Source organism: Semicossyphus pulcher, unplaced genomic scaffold (assembly GCF_022749685.1).
Source record: "Semicossyphus pulcher isolate SPU_LCO1_2020_fin unplaced genomic scaffold, fSemPul1.0.p SCAF_9, whole genome shotgun sequence".
Lineage (NCBI taxonomy): Eukaryota > Metazoa > Chordata > Actinopteri > Labriformes > Labridae > Semicossyphus > Semicossyphus pulcher.
This window is the reverse complement of record NW_027211770.1, coordinates 955,275-974,247: the sequence shown is the minus strand read 5'-3', so window position 1 is coordinate 974,247 and position 18,973 is coordinate 955,275. Positions and strand designations below refer to the sequence as shown.

The 18,973-nt window shown below is 39.9% G+C and overlaps 1 protein-coding gene across 4 annotated transcripts in view; it reads right to left on the bottom strand.

The window, feature by feature from the left end:
- The window catches only part of LOC138583631 (intermembrane lipid transfer protein VPS13B-like), a 320,195-nt gene that overhangs the window by 137,015 nt on the left and 164,207 nt on the right, over positions 1-18,973 (bottom strand). For 3 of the 4 annotated variants that reach the window (XM_069655550.1, XM_069655552.1, XM_069655551.1), the window contains exons 25-31: positions 18,043-18,243; positions 13,711-13,882; positions 11,416-11,530; positions 8,044-8,110; positions 5,667-5,939; positions 5,310-5,466; positions 4,818-4,932 (exon numbers count right to left, since the gene is read on the bottom strand). In XM_069655550.1, coding sequence (XP_069511651.1) covers positions 4,818-4,932; positions 5,310-5,466; positions 5,667-5,939; positions 8,044-8,110; positions 11,416-11,530; positions 13,711-13,882; positions 18,043-18,243 — 1,100 coding nt within the window. Of the gene's footprint in view, positions 1-4,817; positions 4,933-5,309; positions 5,467-5,666; positions 5,940-8,043; positions 8,111-8,788; positions 9,344-11,415; positions 11,531-13,710; positions 13,883-18,042; positions 18,244-18,973 lie in introns of those variants that run through there. The other variant, XM_069655554.1, reaches the window with a different exon arrangement.

The following is an 18,973-nucleotide window of genomic DNA, read 5'->3' as shown; positions in this document are numbered from 1 at the left end:
TGCAGCGATTAACCGGTGTCACTATCAACCACGCTTCATCTCGCCTATTTTATCATGAAGGCTCCACTACACCGGTTATTTCTGGTCTCACTCTCAAAAAACGTCTGGAAAGTTTTTTGGGCGCAACCTGCACGTAACCAAAAAAAAGTGACACCTGCAGTGCACCAGCCTCACCAGCCTAATGCTTATCAAGAGCTAGGAGGCTATGCTACGTTAGCTTTACTATGGCAGAGGGACCACACGGTGAAGCTTTGTATCCACCAAAGTAATGAGTAAAGTCAGCAGTGAGGGGGCATTTCGGGTACACCAAGAATGGCCAAGGACATATTAAAGAAGACGGATCCCCCGTCTACAAAACCTGCCGGAACACAGTTGCGGCTAAAGTGTCAAACAGGGTTTACCCTCTGCGGGATCATCACCCAGCACTACACGGCAAACATAGTAACAGAGTGATATTATGTTACGTATTATTATTAGTAGGGAATTACAAACATGTTACTTACGATCAATGTCATAGTTGTGAAAGTTGGGCTTTCAGTGCAACGTTAACAAACAGCAGTAAAGAAACATGTTGTCTATGGAAGACAAAACAGTCCTCTCAAGGGCTTCATACAGTGATCGTTTAACGCTGCTTCCTACCATCTGTGTGGAGTAAACGCTAGGCATTGTAAGTTAACATACCTGGTGTAAAACTCTAACATGACATAAGGAGCTTGTATACTTCCAGCACTATACCATGGGATTGAATATATTGCAATTAATTTATTAATAATAATAATAACACTGCATGAGAGATGCTCTCAACTTCTTTTAAATTAAACTTCAAACAAAGTTTGACAGTTATAGTCAGGATTTTCTCTGGCCACATCTAAGATTAGATTCATTATTAAAAATAGATTATTAGAAGAAAGGCCTGGATGACAGTTGATCACAATAACACTTCAGTTCACTTTTTTATTATCAATGTTAAAGTATCATATTCTTCAACGGTCAGCAAAAGTTTAAGTCTAAAAGGTTTCCCGATCAAAAGGCAAAGGTTAGACTTTTTGTTTTTCTTTATTCATTATTTTGGACTGTATTATTCGATTACTGTGTTTTTTCTGTTTCTAAAGGCAGCAATAAATGACACATTAACATTTCTAAAGAATGTCCATGTGATTTTATACATTAGTAATGTTGTGAGTTAATGAATGCATAATAATCATTATAATCTTCTGATTATAATCATACCATCAAAATCTCTAATTGTTGCATCCCTACTTATTGTTAATTGATTAAGGGGGCTAACCTTTAAATAGCTAATGGTGTCTTAATCCAAACGCCATCATGTAGTATTACAGCATTGTATACGTGGCAAATACAGTTCCCAAATCCATACATGTTTTCAATACCACCACCTTTTTCCTTAGCCTGGTTAAAATCCATGATACTTTATTACAGAGCCTTTTGTTATATGTGAATGTGTGCATGGGGAAAATGTTTTTTTCTTTAGGAATTAGGAGTTTATGTTGCATTTAATATCAAAATATTTTACATAGTTATGTGTTTTATTTGTTTTTGTAAGTATATCATAATGGTAACTACAAATTACCAAAGACAATATGATATATTGAAAATTCACTACGTCTACTAAGTCATTACAGTCAAGTCATCTCTGGTAACAGCAAGGCAATTATCAGTTATTTCTGGCAGTTATTTTAAGTGCATCTGGCACTTGAAAGAGTGCTCCCCAATAACCCCAGCATACAAAAAGCTTCCGAATGTGTTCTGTAAATGAAACAATAATCTCTTTAGAAATAGGACTAATAAACAAAGAGGCTGACCGAAAAACAAATGGGGAATAATTGATCTGTGAGATTTTACAGAGGAGAAAGTCAAGGCTAAAAGTGCACTGAACAACCCCCGAGCCGGTGAAGATGTGCTTGGAAATAGCCCGCTTTTCAATACAGGAAAATTATTTCAGTTGTGTAAATTTACAGCAGCCTTGTAGCTGAAGATGCTAAGGGAGAAAGAGGGGAAGGCTTCAGGGCTGTGTCATAATTACTGATTTGTCAAAGAGCTGCTGGGGAACTACTCCATCAGAACAAAAATAAAAACATCACGATTAAATAAAACAATGTTAATTGTAACCAGATGAACCTGATGGTTGATTTCAACTTAGCTCTACAACTTACAGTAAAACAGGATTATTTTTTACCTGTTTAGAAGAATCTATGTACTCTAAATGATTAATACACACTATTCCCTGAGAGTGTTGAGGCTGAAAGGGAAGCTGTAAAACCTGAAGTGTATCAGAAACAGCGTTACTTGAACAGTATCAAGATATGCTCAGTCGGAGTGTCTACATATGCTATTTTAATGCTCACGCTTGCATTCTCTCCCAGGGTGGCATTGTAGTAAATCCTGGTTTATGACATGGTGAGGCAATAATTTCATGTACAGTAGACAATAACAGCAAGGCTGCTTAGATCAGTCATTCAATTATGGCAGCGGATGTAATTAGAGGTAGGCTTTAAACAGAAATACAAAAAAATGGCTACTGGTACTGAAACATATTTCTTCCTCCATTGGTTTTTACAATTACAGATTCTCATTATCACTTTCTCCATACAACTTGGGGGGGCACATGCAGCAGAACCCAGCACAGATAAAGCACATAACAGCGTCTGGTAATGGTATGTCAACAAGTCCCTGATCTCAGGGTTATCAATCATATGACTCAGAAGAGTGATCAACCGAAATTGGAGGGCAGATGTAAGCAGGGAAGCTGGTGAGGATAATGCATGGTTAGGAGTGGAAGAATGAACACAGAGTGGTCTGACATAATTCCTGGGTTTCACTGCAGATGGGACGTGGTGACTCTTGGCTTCTGTGTGTAGAGGTTAAAGGGGTAAGAGAATGTTGGTGTGTTTGTAAAGATGGCTGAGCCGGCTGCAAATGTTTGTGACAGAGCATGTATAATTTCCCTGTTTTGGGACGAATAAAGGATTATCTCTTAAGTGTATCTCTGTGTGCATATTTACAAAATGTGATTTTGTTCATTGCACATTTTGGTGTGAAAGAATGCCTGTGTAGGAAATTTAATGTGTTTCTGAGTGCATGCATGCCTGACTGTTTTTTGTGTGCTTGTGGCAGACTACATGGTAGCACGTGCATGTGTTCAGGCAACAGTGGAGGGTTGTGTGAGGCAATCGTCTAGGAGGAGATGTGGGCATTACAGCCATGGAGCCACCAATCCTCTAACTACAACAGGCAAAGCATTTCTGGCCAATATGGCATAAAATTGCATGGTTTAACTGGCTTTTGGGGTCAAAGGCTGAGAAAATCTCCAGATGATTTTCCATGCTCGCAAGAAAATCATTTATCATATGACATGATAACAGCATGGCAAACAAGTCCACAATATAAATTAAGTTTCCCTGGAAACAAAGTTCTAACATCCCAGTAGGTTTACTACCTTTTACCAAAACAAAGATCATTCTTAGCACAGAACATTCTGTTAAAGTAGTAGGGATAAAAAAATACCCCTCAAAGTCCTTGCAAAACTGTAACTATGGTTACTGATCAGTACCATCTTTGCTCCACTACATCAAACACTTAAATGAAAGACTGTGAGGGATAAAGCTTGGATACTCTGGAAGAAATCTGGACAATGTTGGAAAGAGAGTGCTTCATGCAATCTCCCTGCATATGACACTACAGAAGGCAACTTCCCATATCAATGAATAGTTCTACAATGCCAGAGATAGAATCTAAAATAGAGACCAAGGGATGAATTTGATTTTTTGCAGTGCATTTGTTTTAGTTAATGTCTGCTAATCAGCACCTTATGACTTAAAGGCACAATGGACAGCTATCAGACAAAGAACGAATCAGACAAAGCAACATTCAAAACGTGTAGTTGGATCCTCATTGTCCATTGTCTGATCTGTTAAATGAATGAAATAGTATTGTATCATGGTGTGGGCTGGAATAATAATTTTTTGGTTTACTGTGGTTTACCCTGCACCAGCTGGCACCCAGAATAGAAGCTCTTCTGTGTACCGGGTATCTTCAGCTTTTTTGAAATGTGTTGGCCAGCTCCATATCTGCCCCTTCACATAACTGTTTTCTCTCTCACACACAAACACACACAGACGCTATGGGGCTGTGGTTTTGGGGCAGTTATGACACAATCCAGATTTTCTTAGCTGCCCGGCAGGAAAATGTGTTTTTCACAGAGCCATTAGACCTCAGAAGTCAAGATTTCTCTGTCTAGCAGCTTTGATCCACATGGCACGGAGGGCTTGAGTCAACAGTATTGTGTTTCATCTGGAGGGCCTGGCAGACCCCCAAGGTGTCACTCATTGCTCTCTGTCATTGCTTAAACACTATGTGGCGCTGTCACCCACTGTATCCTTTAAACCTCCCATGAGAGAGCAAACATCATACTGACACAGAAGTGACAGATGAGCATTTGCACACAAGCCCAAACACACAAACAACTCATAGCTAAAGTTTTATGGTTACAATAAATGTAATAAAAAAGAGGGGTTCTTATACGCACATCACGTAGGTGACACATGTCTTACACATCATCATCACGTTTTTATTTAGGTTTGATTTGTGACTGATAAAACTACATTTTAATCTTCGTTGTTTTTTTTTTCTACTTACTGCAGAAAATTGTATAACAATTTCAGTTTCACCTGAACAAAGCCACAGCAGGTGGACCTCTTTAACAACACCTCTGAAAAAATAAAGGTCATTTTCCTGTCTGCCACATACATACTGTCAACTCAGCAAATATGTTGTAGTGAGAAGAGAATTTGTCTTACTGGTAGATGTCTTTTCGCAGCACAGTGCGGGTCAGGGGGTTATCAGCCTGAGGAGCCATGCCGAGGGAACCTAGCTTCAATACCAGAGTGTCTTCTTTTTTCATATGGGGATTTACTAGGTCACACACAGACAAATAATTAAATACATTGAACATGGAGCGACATACTACACATACACTCTCAACAGTCAATATATTTATCAAACATGGACAATTTTAGAATTGCTTTAGGATGTGAAGATACACGATACATGTACAGTCTAACTACTTTTAGTTATTACTACTTGAAGACAGAACAAATCACAATGTAACTCTTCTGCATACTCTTGTGTTGGTTCTACTTTGTCTCATTGGCCATAAAATGAACCTTCATACAACCACTGCAGGCTGCAAGAATATTAACCACCACCTGCAACATAAGACTGTCTTACTGTTGCAATGTTTTCTATTTAAAACATATATGTGTGTTAAAATGGACACAGAGTTCTCCAACCTGGCGGCGTCTTGTTTTCTTGTGCCCTGGGAAAGAAAACCCGGATCACACTGGTGTTGATGTAAATAAGCGGCAGACACCGAGAGGTCAATGTGTGGCTTCTCATTGGTTGACCACCTGACTTCCCACGCTCTTTGTACCGTCTTGGTACTGTAACCTGGAAACACAAGAAGTTAAAAAAACAAATAATACATTTTGTTTTAACACACACTCGCATGTGCACACAGACGCAGACGCACACACACACATCTCTCTGAGAAATCCGAGTGACCAAACATATGTTGACTCCCACAAGTGGGTAAAGTCTGGATATAGTTATAGCACAGTTAAAGGCACTGACAGACACTTTTCTTCTACCTGGAACACCCCAGCTACAGTAGCCAATAAAGGACAGAAAAGCACAACATCAAAGGGCTGGGCTGTCAACAGAATTTCTCTCAGGTACTGAGGTGAGCTGTCTGCCAAAGGTTCAGTGGTGACCCGCTGACTGGCTGTGGTAGCTCCGCTGCGTGTAGGTCGCTCAGGCCGGGTGGTGAGTTTGTGACGAACATTTTTGGTGACAGCCTGGGTGTAGGTGATTGAAAGGAAGCCGTGCTGCTGGTGAGAGCCCTCCAGGACCTTGGCTGCCGTCTGGCCAGTGATAAGACAGAACAAAGCACACTGATGGTAGGTGTCATTAGGCAGATCAATTGCAGACAAAAAACTTAACTGCTTAGTGATATTTTGGTCAGATTTCTTGGATGAGGGTTAAATCCGGATAAAAACACTGCACATTAATACAATTACCTTCAGAAGCTTACATTTGTTGATTGAATAGGTCAAATCCGAATTTCCCCCCGGCAATTAATAAAGTATTTCTGATTCTGATTTATCAGTTAACTGGGCCAGAATAACAGATCTACATGAAATTGGATAAGAATAATTTGGAAAAGTTTGCATTAGTTTTAAAAATGAAATAAAATTTGGGATTTTCAGTTTTGTAAGCCATGGAAGACTTTTACCCCTTGCTTTTCAAGAGAAAACTTACCCTCAGCCAAAATAATCATCCCATTGTGTTTCGATACACATTTTTAAAAAGCCAAGCTGAAGCTACTAGCAAGTTGCAGAGCACATTTATTTATACAAAGTGCAGTAATTTATATTGGATCATCAAATCATCCAATTATATAAAATGCATAAATTATTATAAAACCAAATGATTACTGTAGCTGTATTCTGACACGGATTCAATTTTGATTTATCGAAAAGTCAGATCTTCTTGCTCAGGAGTGATTTGCAAACCAAATAAAAGGTAAAAATCACCAAATTTCCCAATAAATAACAAAAAAACTTCAAACTGCTGCACGTTTAAAGAAAGGCAGATCTGTTTAAGACATCAGAGTAAAGTCTGCAAAAGCATCCAGTAACAGTCGTCTTAGCAACTGTAATTGAAAGAATGTATCAACTGTGTATTTCTGCATAAAACCTGCACCCTCTATTGAGAAGTTCTGAAACTAAATTTAGGTAAATAAATAAAATGAAGTGTGGTAAATAACTACAAATAGAGGTTTTGTTCCTGAAGAGCATTATATCATAGAAAATGTAAAATTCAAGCATAGGCTTCAGAAACTTCTCTGAAGAGCAAATGGAAGTCTTTCAAGCCACTGTTAATGGAGCTTAAGCAGATTAAACCAAAAAGGAGAAGAGCTGGATTCTTACAGGAGGGAAAAAGCCAGAGAAGTGGCTGAAAGTGTCTTGCTTGCTGACTGGTCGAACCAACACAGTGCGTCTGTTCAGCTTGTCAGTGCAAGAGAGGACCACTCCTCCACAGCTGCCTGAGCTCCGTACACCCTCCTCCGTACTGGAGGTGAAAAGAGGGAAGGAAGAGACAGAGAGGGAGAGAGAGAATAGATGTCAAAAGGAACAAAGAAGGTAGGAAGTCACAGGGAGGAGGCAGAGAAAGTAATTGCACATAGAAGGAGAAAAGTAGGGGGAAAAGTTACATAGGGGAGAGAAGACAGAAAAGCAACTTTGAATTAGAGTAAAAAAAAATAGAGTAAACTGATTAAAAAAAGGAAATGGAGGCAGCCTGAGCCACCTGAAATTTTGTGGAATGGTCTTATACCATCAGGTGATAAGAACATTGAATCAAGTGTTTAATTGTGGATTGATGTTTAGAAATGGATAAAGTACATTAAAGAGGCGCTTAAAATCAAAAAGATAAACGCTAAGAAAATAACTGGATAAATCACATCATTATTTTTTCCAGTATACATTATTTGCTGCTTAATTATACTGCTAAAACAATGTTAACTTTTCTCTACTCAAACCATTTTCACTTGATAGGTACCAGTATAAGACCATAACCAGAGTAAGATTTCATCAACTAGAAAATGTAGGTCTGTGTCCTTGTCTCCTCTCACACATGCATACAGACACATGCATTAAACGCTTATCACCATCTTTCATTGGCTTGATTATTCCGCCTCTCAAACCCACTGGAGAGACAGGGGGATTTATGTATAAATCTCATTATGTTTAAATGAAAATTGTAAGGTGTATAAATATATCCCACTTGTGGACACCTTGTACTATAGCCGAAAACAATATTTGTTCATATCACTTCCGTTATTTTTCTGTCTGTCCAGCATGAGCAGAGATGAGGGACCTTGATTAGGAGCACCAGAATTGCAGAGGCACAGTATAAAGAGGCCAAAGGCTGCAATGATTGGTTTGGGACAGGCAAAAGCCTCACCACTGCTGTCTCTCTGCACTGCAGAAGGAGTCCTTCATAGTGACCAAATTGCCAGCCCTGTCTCGGTCTGGAGAGACACACAAGGCCAAGCTTAACTTGGGCATCTAGAACTACTCACACTGTTAAGGCAGGGCCTGATATTATATGTTTTATAGCAAGAATAGTTACAATATTGCATTCAGATAAGTAAAACACAGGCTGGTATTAACATTTTGTCTACCTTTCAAAAACCTGGAGGCATCTTCCATGCAAGTAAAAGATGTATGTAAAAGTATTTTTCCTATTTCCAAAACAGTGCTTTAAATAAAAATGCAACACATAGATTAACTCTGGGAAAATATATCAAAATAAATTATTTGATGTGTAGTTTTTTTTGTAACATTAGATTTTCATTCTTTGTTGTCGCCATCCATTTGAAGCAGAGAGCACCTGTAAAGCAGATATCAAAGTAAGCTGATATGAAGACGGACATGTTTCATTCTCACTTTGCAGAAAATTATGAACACATAATTCAAAATATATAAAAGACAGACATATACAGTGTTACTATAGTTTCTCTAAGATGCACAACACATGTACACCACACACAATGGAAATGGTTCAACACCATCTGCATCATTTCTATTACACCCCCAACTCCCTTGGCTAACCCCCCCACTCCCCTCCTTACTTCCCAGCAGAATTCTAGAGTTCAGTGAGAGAGTAGGCCTACTGGTGAGTATGCATGTGTGTGGTTTATGCATCTTTATCATGTGTGCGTATGTCAGTTCGTTCTCTGTGTGCCTATTTGATTTTTTTTTGTAATCTTCTCTCTCAGCTGTAAAACTGACAATTACATATGGACCCCCCACAGTTCTTCATCTCTTCCATCAACACCGTCTTCTTGGTCTCTCTGCTCCAATCCAGTCATCCTTCTCTCCAAACCATTTGCTGAACAGCTGGAAGACATCAGGTCCAATTTGTGTGACTTGCTCCTTGGAGCAAATGAGGGTGAATTGTCACAGGCAGTCCACTCTCTGGGGGCATCTCTCTGTTTCACTAAAGCTCCTGTTGCTAGGGGAACCCTCGCTAAAATAAGGCAGAGAAGAACTTCCAAATCCCTAAACTTCCCACTGGACAGGAGACATCCCCCCTACAGAGTTTAATACCCAGCCATTCCTCCTTGCTTCCTTGTTTCCATTTAATTCACTTCCACTGGCCCATGATAAGTGAGGCCCACAACGACGTGGTTCAACCTATTTTGTATTCCCTAGAAACAGCTTCTTCTTCATTTTCCTTACCACCTCCACCCGATCTTGTCCTATTTTGATAAAATCAGATATTTGATTATATATTCATCTCCCATATTTGCATGCTCTCTTAAACGTTCCACTCATTCTCCAGCAGTGAGATAGCTCAGGCCAGATAACATTTTCTCTGTCAACTTTGATTTAATCTGACCCTATATACACAACTAACCTGGGCTGGGTGATGAAATACCTAACAATTATCTGTTCAGAGTGATTAATATGGACTCTGCAGGCTCTTTTGTATATGTAGAAGATACAGATTAGAGTGGGCAAGGAGCCCAGAGGTCCTCCACTGTGTAGTAAACAGCCATGACTGTAACCTGGTTTGGATGTTGGAGTGCTTCTGCTTGCCAGAACTTCAGTTGGTTAAATGTGTGTTGAGACCTGGTTGTTAAATGCACATTAAATTGGAATAACCTAGAAATTTGAAAATTGACCTATTATCTACTTAGGACGGTATAGAGGTCTGCTAAAAACATTAGGGTTGGCTCTTTCTCAGAAGCAATTTGACACACACCTGTGGAGAGCAGAGTAAAGTGATAAAATGACCCATGACACCTTTACACTCTTATTCTGTCTAACAGCTGACACTGTCCTGGTTTAGGATGATACTCCATACCATAAGTAACATGTGGCCAGACAGAATAGGAATCTACTGAATACAGTGAAACGGGGAGGTTTGCTAGATATTCAGGTCCAAGGCCAAGATGTTCACCCTGCCTTCTCTGAGGTGTAATTACATGAAATGCCTCAAAGATGCCTAAAGTGAAAGTAAAATCTGGCAGATAAAAAGCAATGTCTATTATATCATTCTGGGTAATAGCACTGATTCCTATAGATGTCTGTGAAGGTTCTCAGTCATCCAGGTCATGGTAATTGTAAGATTAATCCAAAAGGCAACTGGACTTGGTTGACGTTTAAGTTTATAGAATAGTTTCTAGCTCCGTCCACCAGACAGTTTAGGTGAAACGTCTTCAAGAACTTCAACCGAGTCCAGTTGCCTTTTGGATGCCTTAGGATTCCTATAAATGGAGTTCAATATCGGCACAGGGCCCAATAAAGGTCAATCTCCTTACTGTCTGGCTTGTTTAGTGAAGGAGGCACTTATAGGACTACTCCTATAAACACACACACACACTCACACACGCACGCACGCACGCACGCACGCACGCACGCACGCACGCACGCACGCACGCACACACACACACACACACACACACACACACACACACACACACACACACACACACACACACACACACACACACACACACACACACACACACACACACACACGCACGCTCTGGTCGGCTGGATGCAACATGCTGGATAGTAATAGATCCCTGTTTCATTATCTCTTCAGCAGAGACAGGGTGAATTGCCCCTTGCTAAGTGGTCTCTTCCCAACAGAGCAAGACCTCAGACACGTACACAGCACGCACTAAGATCTTCTGACTTCATCACAGAGGCATGTGTTAAAGCCAAGGAGCAAGACATACATTAAAAAAGTAAGGATTTGGATATGATAAAGAGGTCGGTCTTAAATCGATGGGAAAAGGCAGGAAAAAACTATTGTCTCAGCTTCAGTTTCAAGAATCTACAGTATGTGTAAATAATAAATTCAGACCTAAATGACCCCATTTTGATTGGAACTTGATGTTGGGAGAGATAATGATAAAAATGCAGGGGAACATTTACCAGTGGTTTTCCTCTTTCCACAACGTGTTAATGTTTCTGTGAAGTGATTTATACATCACAGGCTAAAGGAATTGGAGTGACGGACTGAACTCCGCTGCTTTATAAGTAAGAGTTGGGCCAGCCCAGAGCCAACTGAGGCTTAGGTGATAATTAAAAAAAATCACACGAGTGGAAGTGGGAACAGACAGTGGTAGTGGTTTTGGTGGTAAAGTGTGTGTGTAAGTGTGTGGTTAGTCCCTGTGACTTTGAGAGCCAGGGTGATCTGGTGGATAGACAGACTGTCCTCACTCTGCTGCTATTTCATTACTGCTTGCTGACTTAAATATGAACATAATCCTTCATGAATATATACTGTATATGTGAACATGCACAAGGTGTACTCTACCTGCATCTGTAGTGGTCGATGTTGAAGCTGCCGACTTTACATTTGATCTTTGTATAAACATCCTGCACATCTACTGAGGCACTCAGGTCTTCTAGTTCACTGATGACACAGATCTCTGGCAGATGCACAAAAAAAAGAAAATCACATTCACATTTTACAAAAATGGAGTGAATAACATATATAAAATATTTATGTAAGCAACTTCATTGTATATCAACAACATTAGATGTAACACCACAAAGTTTTCCAACTCTGTTTCTGTATTAAGATGCTGTGCGACAAGCATTGCACTAACCCTGTCCCAGTCTTGCTTTTGGTTACACTTCAACTGCTGTGGTCAAATCCTGCACAATGCACATAGTGTGTTTTTAAACTGATTATGTACACACAAGCATGCAGGCACCCAAAGACATATACATGACAAATTGAATAACAGATACACACTAGAATTTAACAAAAAAAATAAAAGGCAAGTCTGAATAAGATGTCATAATGAGATAGGGTTGTCATGATACCAGAATTTTAAACTTAGATACAATACTAGCAAACAAAAATGATACTCGATACCTGTTTCGATACCACAGCAACAATAAAGATCTCTTTAGTGCCAAAAACTGTAATCTTTTTCTTTTTATCAGACAAACAATCAGAAATGATGTCTTATTTTTCTGTTTTACTGCTTTCTTTTCACTAATGGCGCTCGCTGTCTCCACTTTGTCCCTATGTGACTCCACAGCTTGCTCGCTCTCTCTCGCGGCAGATTGTGTTGGAAACTGATCATAGATTAGTTTTTTTTCAAAGCATAGGTACCTTTCGGTACTATGGAACGTAAAAATAAAGAAGAGTGAACTGGTTTGAAACATGTGGTATCGAAAACTATCCATTATCGAACATTTTTACAACCTTATAAACCTTATAAGTGTATGTGTGTATGTGTGTGTGCTAACCCAACCACTGTAGGCAAAGTGAGTAAGCTTTAGAGAAACGCTTATTAACTTTCTACTGAACCGAGCCGGTGAGTTTGACTGTTTATTCTCTCATTGTTTCCACAGAAAAAGTCCCACAATCACAGGCTGGCTTGGGAAAAATGGACATCACGCGTGTGAAACTATGGTTGTTGTTGTACTGTTGCCTGGTGGTGATTACAAGACCAAGAAGAATTTATACTCCAAATGCTGTGTTGATATTGATGCATGAGCTTTCTAAACCCTCCCTCTTAGAGTATTGGAAACTCTTCGTCTTAGAGGTTCAATTTTAAAAGAAGGAAAGTGCACCAGTGATTTGTGCCTTTAGCAGAGCCTCTAGAGACTCATGCTTGAATTTCTACCTCTATTCTTCGGACACATAACAGCATATCATTATACCAAAGAACCAGTATGTCTGGAATGGCTGTTTTTCCATTTCTTTGGAAAGACAAGACTCTTATTTCCTTTGCAGTTGAAAAACAGATTACATCATAGCAGATTATCAGCAGTCATATCTGTGGCTTACTTATATCCAAGAATGTACTTGTGATTTTAGGCATTTGATATATTGCATTGTTTTCATTAACATGTTTCATTAACATGTTTAATGTGTTGCTCAAAGAAAATCCAGTGAGTGTGTCTCTCCCAACTCAGATGGCAAACATTAAGCCCAAATCCACAGTAATGCCTTTTTAGGATGTCTCTAAGTTAAACCATCTCTGTGAGGTCCTCCAAAACATTCCATTTCCACCATTAAAGACCATAAGCTGTGTGATCTGGTTGGCAGATGCAAAATATTACAGCCACCAATTAAAGGTAAATCTAGCCTTCATCGCCCCCAGTAAATCTCAGGGGTACAAGAGGCAGTTCACTTAGGATGTATCACCCATTTATTTATTTGTCTTTTCTCTTCATCCCTCGTTCTTTGTCTTTTCCTTCCAAGTGCTCAACATTTGAATGAAGAAAGAGTCGTCAGTAGATCACTTTAAGTGTTGATACAGCAAGACTGTAAAAACAACTTCCTGCAGTCATTCACACATTTGCCTTAAGACTAGTCGTTATTTACACTTAACTGTAAGTCTTCTCTATTGTCTTGAGCACAGATTCATCAAATATCAACTTTAACTTACTAACAAATAAGACATTTTCTGTTTATACAGTGACTATCACTGTGACTGCTATCCACCCAGTTGTACATCTTAAATTACTCCACTGAAACTTCTGTTGCTGCTTCCATGAACATGGAGCACAGTGCTTATCACGTTACTTTTCTCACTTACTCAATTATGTATGAAAACTAGCAGTGAGGATTATGTTAGGGTTGATGTACCTGTCTTTTTGGTGGTTGGGTCGGGAGCAAAGAGTTTAACTGTGATCTTGGGTAACATCCACTGCATCCAAAGGCTGACCTTCCCGCTGGTGCCACCAATGTTGTTAGTTTTCTGCTCCAGAGTCACAGTGTCAGCAAACTGACTGTCATCTCCAGCAGGCACTGAGTCACCCTATAGAGCCACAACAGAATTCTTATGAAGCAGGATGGTAAGAAGCTAACGAACCCTGATTTGAGGCCAAACTTCACACTTCCACAGTGAAAGTTAAGACAGAATGAGAAAAGTTAGCACAACATTTACTTTTTTTTTTATAAATCTATAACTGTTAACTGCAGAGAAATGTCCTTTAGTGTCAATTTCAATGATCCATTAGCATGTAACAGTCAGTCAGTTAGCAGAAACAACATACGATCAGAACAAAACAAATAATGCATTGTATTAAAGAATATACAGAGCAATATCAAATTTAACCTCAAATCCTGATGCTTGTTTTGCAACTGCTTGATTTTCTATCCAGCCATGTGTTTTGCAAACGACATGTACGTTTGAAAGTGTTGTTGCTGTGCATGTAGCCATAACAAAGCAACCACCAGCAAGTCTTGAGCCTTTTGGGTTGTAGATGAGATCAGGGTCTGGTGAACAGAACTCTTCCTCAAGCTGAGGGGAAAGGACCATTGTGCAGAGCTGTCACTGGGGTTAACCCCAAAATAAGCCACCAGCACCAACATGGCCTGCTTTCCCTTAAGTGTGCCAGGACACACACATCTTGCAGCCTGGGAGGGACTGGGAAGTGAAGACCGGAGGTGGGGGTGGAGGTGGGGGTGAGTTGGAGAGAAAAGCAGGATGCGGCGGAGGGGGCTGTCCTCTGTGAGCTCTCATCTCATTACTGGGGGTTTGGCAAGGCAAAAAGGATGACAGTACTCTGGATAATTTTTTATTTCTCTCTGACTCACTGGTTAAATCTGTTTTGCAAATATGTATCTGTGTGGCTGACTCGGAAAGTGAAAAGCCTGCATACAAACAATATGGCAATTTGCAGCTCTTTCATTGCAGTTTCACTTTTTTCCACAGCTCCTCGCATCCCAGTGTGGTAATGACAGATTGTGTCATGGTTATCAAGCCTGGCTGTGGTTGGTGAGGAGGTTATCAACCATTTGAATTACAAACCCCACAGCTGCTGGACTGATTACAGTGTCTTAAAGAGGATCCAGATGAGGAAACTATGTCCCTGGTCCACAGATGGAGGGAAGGATGAGGGCCCAATGCTAATTTGCAAATTAAATTTAATCCCACAGTGGAGGATGGCTGACAGCAGAGCTCAATATGTACAGATGATAATTATATAAATAAATTAAGGATTAAAATTTAACAATAGATTCAACAATACAGAGTGTGGGAACCAAGAGAAACTGATGACATGCCTGTGCTCCACTGAAAGCATTAGCTCTCAGAATAAAAAAAAACTCAACATATCTGTTTAGGTTGGTCTTTAAGTAAGATTTAACACGTATCTGAAAAAACAACAAAGGAATGGTTTAAAAATACAAGACTTAGGATGGAGGGCACTGACAACCCTGCAGAAATGAAATACAGCCCTACATTCTGTCAAATATATACTATATAGCATAGTAAGTATATAACATCATATACAGTGTCAAACCTCAAAATTGTTAAATAAATACTGAACATATGAACAGCAATGCCGCAAAACCCCCTGAGAGTGATATGAGCAAGGAAGTAAAGGTGTTCAATGAGTCTCAATGACAGTTATTCCATTGTCAACTACCATTTAGCGACTAAATATCGTTGTGGAGGAGTCAAAACATAGCACTTGTATGTGTGTGTGTGTGTGTGTGTGTGTGTGTGTGTGTGGTTAGGACTGTTTAGTTTACAGTTCTGGCCAGTCAGTAGGATTAGGCTCTGTTATGTCATGTGTGGAAACAGGAGCCAGCCACTGGCGCTGTGGGAAGCTCAGACCACTGTGTACTGTAGCGTGGTTATGCCGGAGCATCGGACACCCGACTGCTCCTGCTTCCCAGCCAAAACCGCTGCTGTCACTAAAATACTCTCAGTCACTTACACACTACTTTTACCGTGGTCAGAAATTATAAACAGACTGACATAGAGTCACACAACTAATACAATTTTGGGACTTTCAATTCAGGTATCTTTCCAAATGTGATTGGCTTCAAGTAAGAAAAAATACATACAATAAAATAAATATTTTGCATCTGACTTGTCCAAATACTAGACTTTAAGAACTCTGAAATGCATAGCTGGAAAACCTAAAATAAGAAAGAGAGCTGTCAAGAGAAGGCGTCTCTCAACTGGCCGTTCAAAATGTCTTACCGCTGTCATGCATTTTAAAGAAAATTACTGAGAAACATGAAATTTAGGGCATGACATGACATGCACATTCATATTCTGTTTTTAAAGCAGATGAGACATAAAAAGTGACCCTATTAGAAAAAGAAGCAGAAATAAAGATGAGATCACAAATAACTTCCAAATTAAAGCCAATGTTCAGGATTTTTTGAAGTGTAGGAAAATTGATATTTAGTGTTGGAAGAGGTAGGATCGGCCCACTTCTTGAACTGTAAGATTGGGGCCCCTAACACACTCATTCTAAAAGAGAGCTATTTTCCCACACCTCCACAAGCCAAGTTATAGAATATACAGTCTAATTTCTGGGCCTCCGCACTATAAACGGGTTGAGGATCCAGGTTTATTTTCTTTGCAGAGTTTGTCTTTGCTCATCAGAGAGACCAAAACATTGGAAGACAACAGCAGGCTGTGAAGTGTCAAAGAAAAATGGAGGGAAGGGCAGATAATAAAAGAAGAACAGAAAAAGAATGTTGTAATGGAGGTGCAAGTATGGAGAAAAGTCTAGGGGGAACAAAGGATGAATTTGGTGATAGAAAGAAGAGACTAAGATAATGATTGAGACAGGTGGGTTGAAAACAGATGTAGAGGAGAAGTGAAGGAGGGGAACTATGAAGAGAAATAATACAAAATTCCGAGTCATAACTGAACACATTAAAGGAACTTATCATGAACTTTATTGATGAACATTGAACATGATGAACATTATTTCATCATGTTCTGACACCAGTTCATAAAATCCTAAAATACTGTATTATTAAACTGAAATATCATAGTGAGACTCAGTGTTACAAGAGGTAATTATTGCTAGAGCTCATGCTGGTAAACTTTGTGGGATCTTTGTTGTTTACTTTGCAGCAAGAGATGGTTAATCTTTAATAAGGTAAGCGGTTTTTTTTAGACTATGTTGAGGTAAAACATTTGGTGCTAAAGGTCAGGTGGTGAAATGGCTGGAAAGGAGCTGTAGGGCTGAGGGTTTTGGAAATGTTGCATGGATCTAGCATAGACTGTATAAAAAGATGGACGACATGACAGCTCCCTAAAAGTGAAGCCAAAACATTTTGGGCGCCCCCTGCTGACTGGCTGCAGTATAGGTCATAAAGCCCGCCTCCTCCATGTTAACAGATGGGACATGCCATACATTTTTCTCAGGCTGATTTACGTCCAAGTGTTCATTTTTCTGACAAGTTTATTTTTAATTAGTTACCTGATGCTGTCAAAAGGATGATTGACAGCTCTGTTGACAAATACAGCTCCTGCCGACGTAACTAAAACAATCACTACAGTCATTGAAGTTTCCATATCCGTGAACGTTAACGTTAACCTCAGACCAACACAAAGAAGCTGCTCTGCTGTTGCCTTGCTGTTTTTTTGCTAATTCAAGTGTGTTTTTGGTTTTTGGTTAGCGGAAGTGGCTTTATCTTCTTCCTACTAGAAATATCCCTCGACCCACCGATCTCTAGTGCGCAACTCTGGCTCCAAATGACGTCACCATCGCAAGATGGCAGCCTGTCACAGGGGCTATTTTGGCATCAATTTCGTACAATGAGAGCAGATGGAGACGCGTCGTCCATCTATATATACAATCACTGGGATGTAGTTGAAGTATAGAAGACTGAGGTGGAGGATGGGTAGTCGCCTGGATGTGGAGAGACTGCTACCACAACCACTGAGACTTATCAAAACAGCTCCTTCATTCTTGTTCAATTGCCACCCTGCCAGGGGACTAAACACATCGGTGTTTGTACTTAGGTAAACCTTAACAAGTGGGCTGTCAGGGGCCTCTATGGCCTTACATGGCCTCTATGACCTTCTCTCTTTCTCATATTTCCTGTCACTCTCCACTGTACTATTAATACAGTTAAAAAAAATAATCTTAAAAAAAACAAAAAAAAAACACTGAACTGAATGTAGAAAGTATAAATTGTAGCTGTTTCTGAAAAACAAACCTCAGTGGGGGAGCCAAAGTCTGCTGATGGACTACAGGTGCTGGTGTCTGGTAGGGCTGTGCCAGCACTGCTGCGCACTGGGGAGGACAGAGCAGCACATGCAGGTTCTGGGATGTTGGAGGTCTGACGCAAGATGCCACTCCTCTGGAGGCGGGCCCACGTAGAGCTCCAGCTGAGAAGAAGCTCATACAATAGCTGAACCTGGAGATTGACAGAAGCAGAGAAGAAGAGTAAAACAACAAGCTTTAAGTTGCAATGGCAAATGGACTGTACTTATATAGCGCTTTTCTAGTCTTTGCGACCACTCAAAGCTGCTTTTACACTACATATCACATTCGACAATTCACACACACATTCATACACTGATGGCAGAGGCTGCTACGTAAAGTGCCCAACTGTCAATCAGTTACATTCATACCCATTGGCTATGCCACTGGGAGCAATTTGGGGTTCAGTGTCTTGCCCAAGGACACTTCGACATGTAGCCTGAGGGAGCTGGGGACCGAACCTCCGACCTTCTGATTGAAGGACGACCGACTCTACTTATGCACTCTAATGTATAAATTAGCATTATACAGGATGTCAATGAATCTATTTCATTTTCATTTGTACCTATGCTCACATGGAGTGGTCTTTCACAATATACACACAGTAGACACATATCTGTGCACACAAATTTACCATGGGGCCACAGCTGAATACACTTTCAATACATTAATTCCATTGTACCAAATGAGTTCCTTAAAAGATAAACGTTACACACCACAAGAAGAATTCAAATTTGAAACCAGATTCAAATGTATTTTTGCCAAGTTCAAACTCAAACAAATGCACAGGGGAGTTGTCATGTAGTTTTGGCTTTTAAGGCAATTATCCTGATTTGGCTTGGCAGCTTTGTAGTTATGTGACACTTAACCAAGTTAAAGTTGAG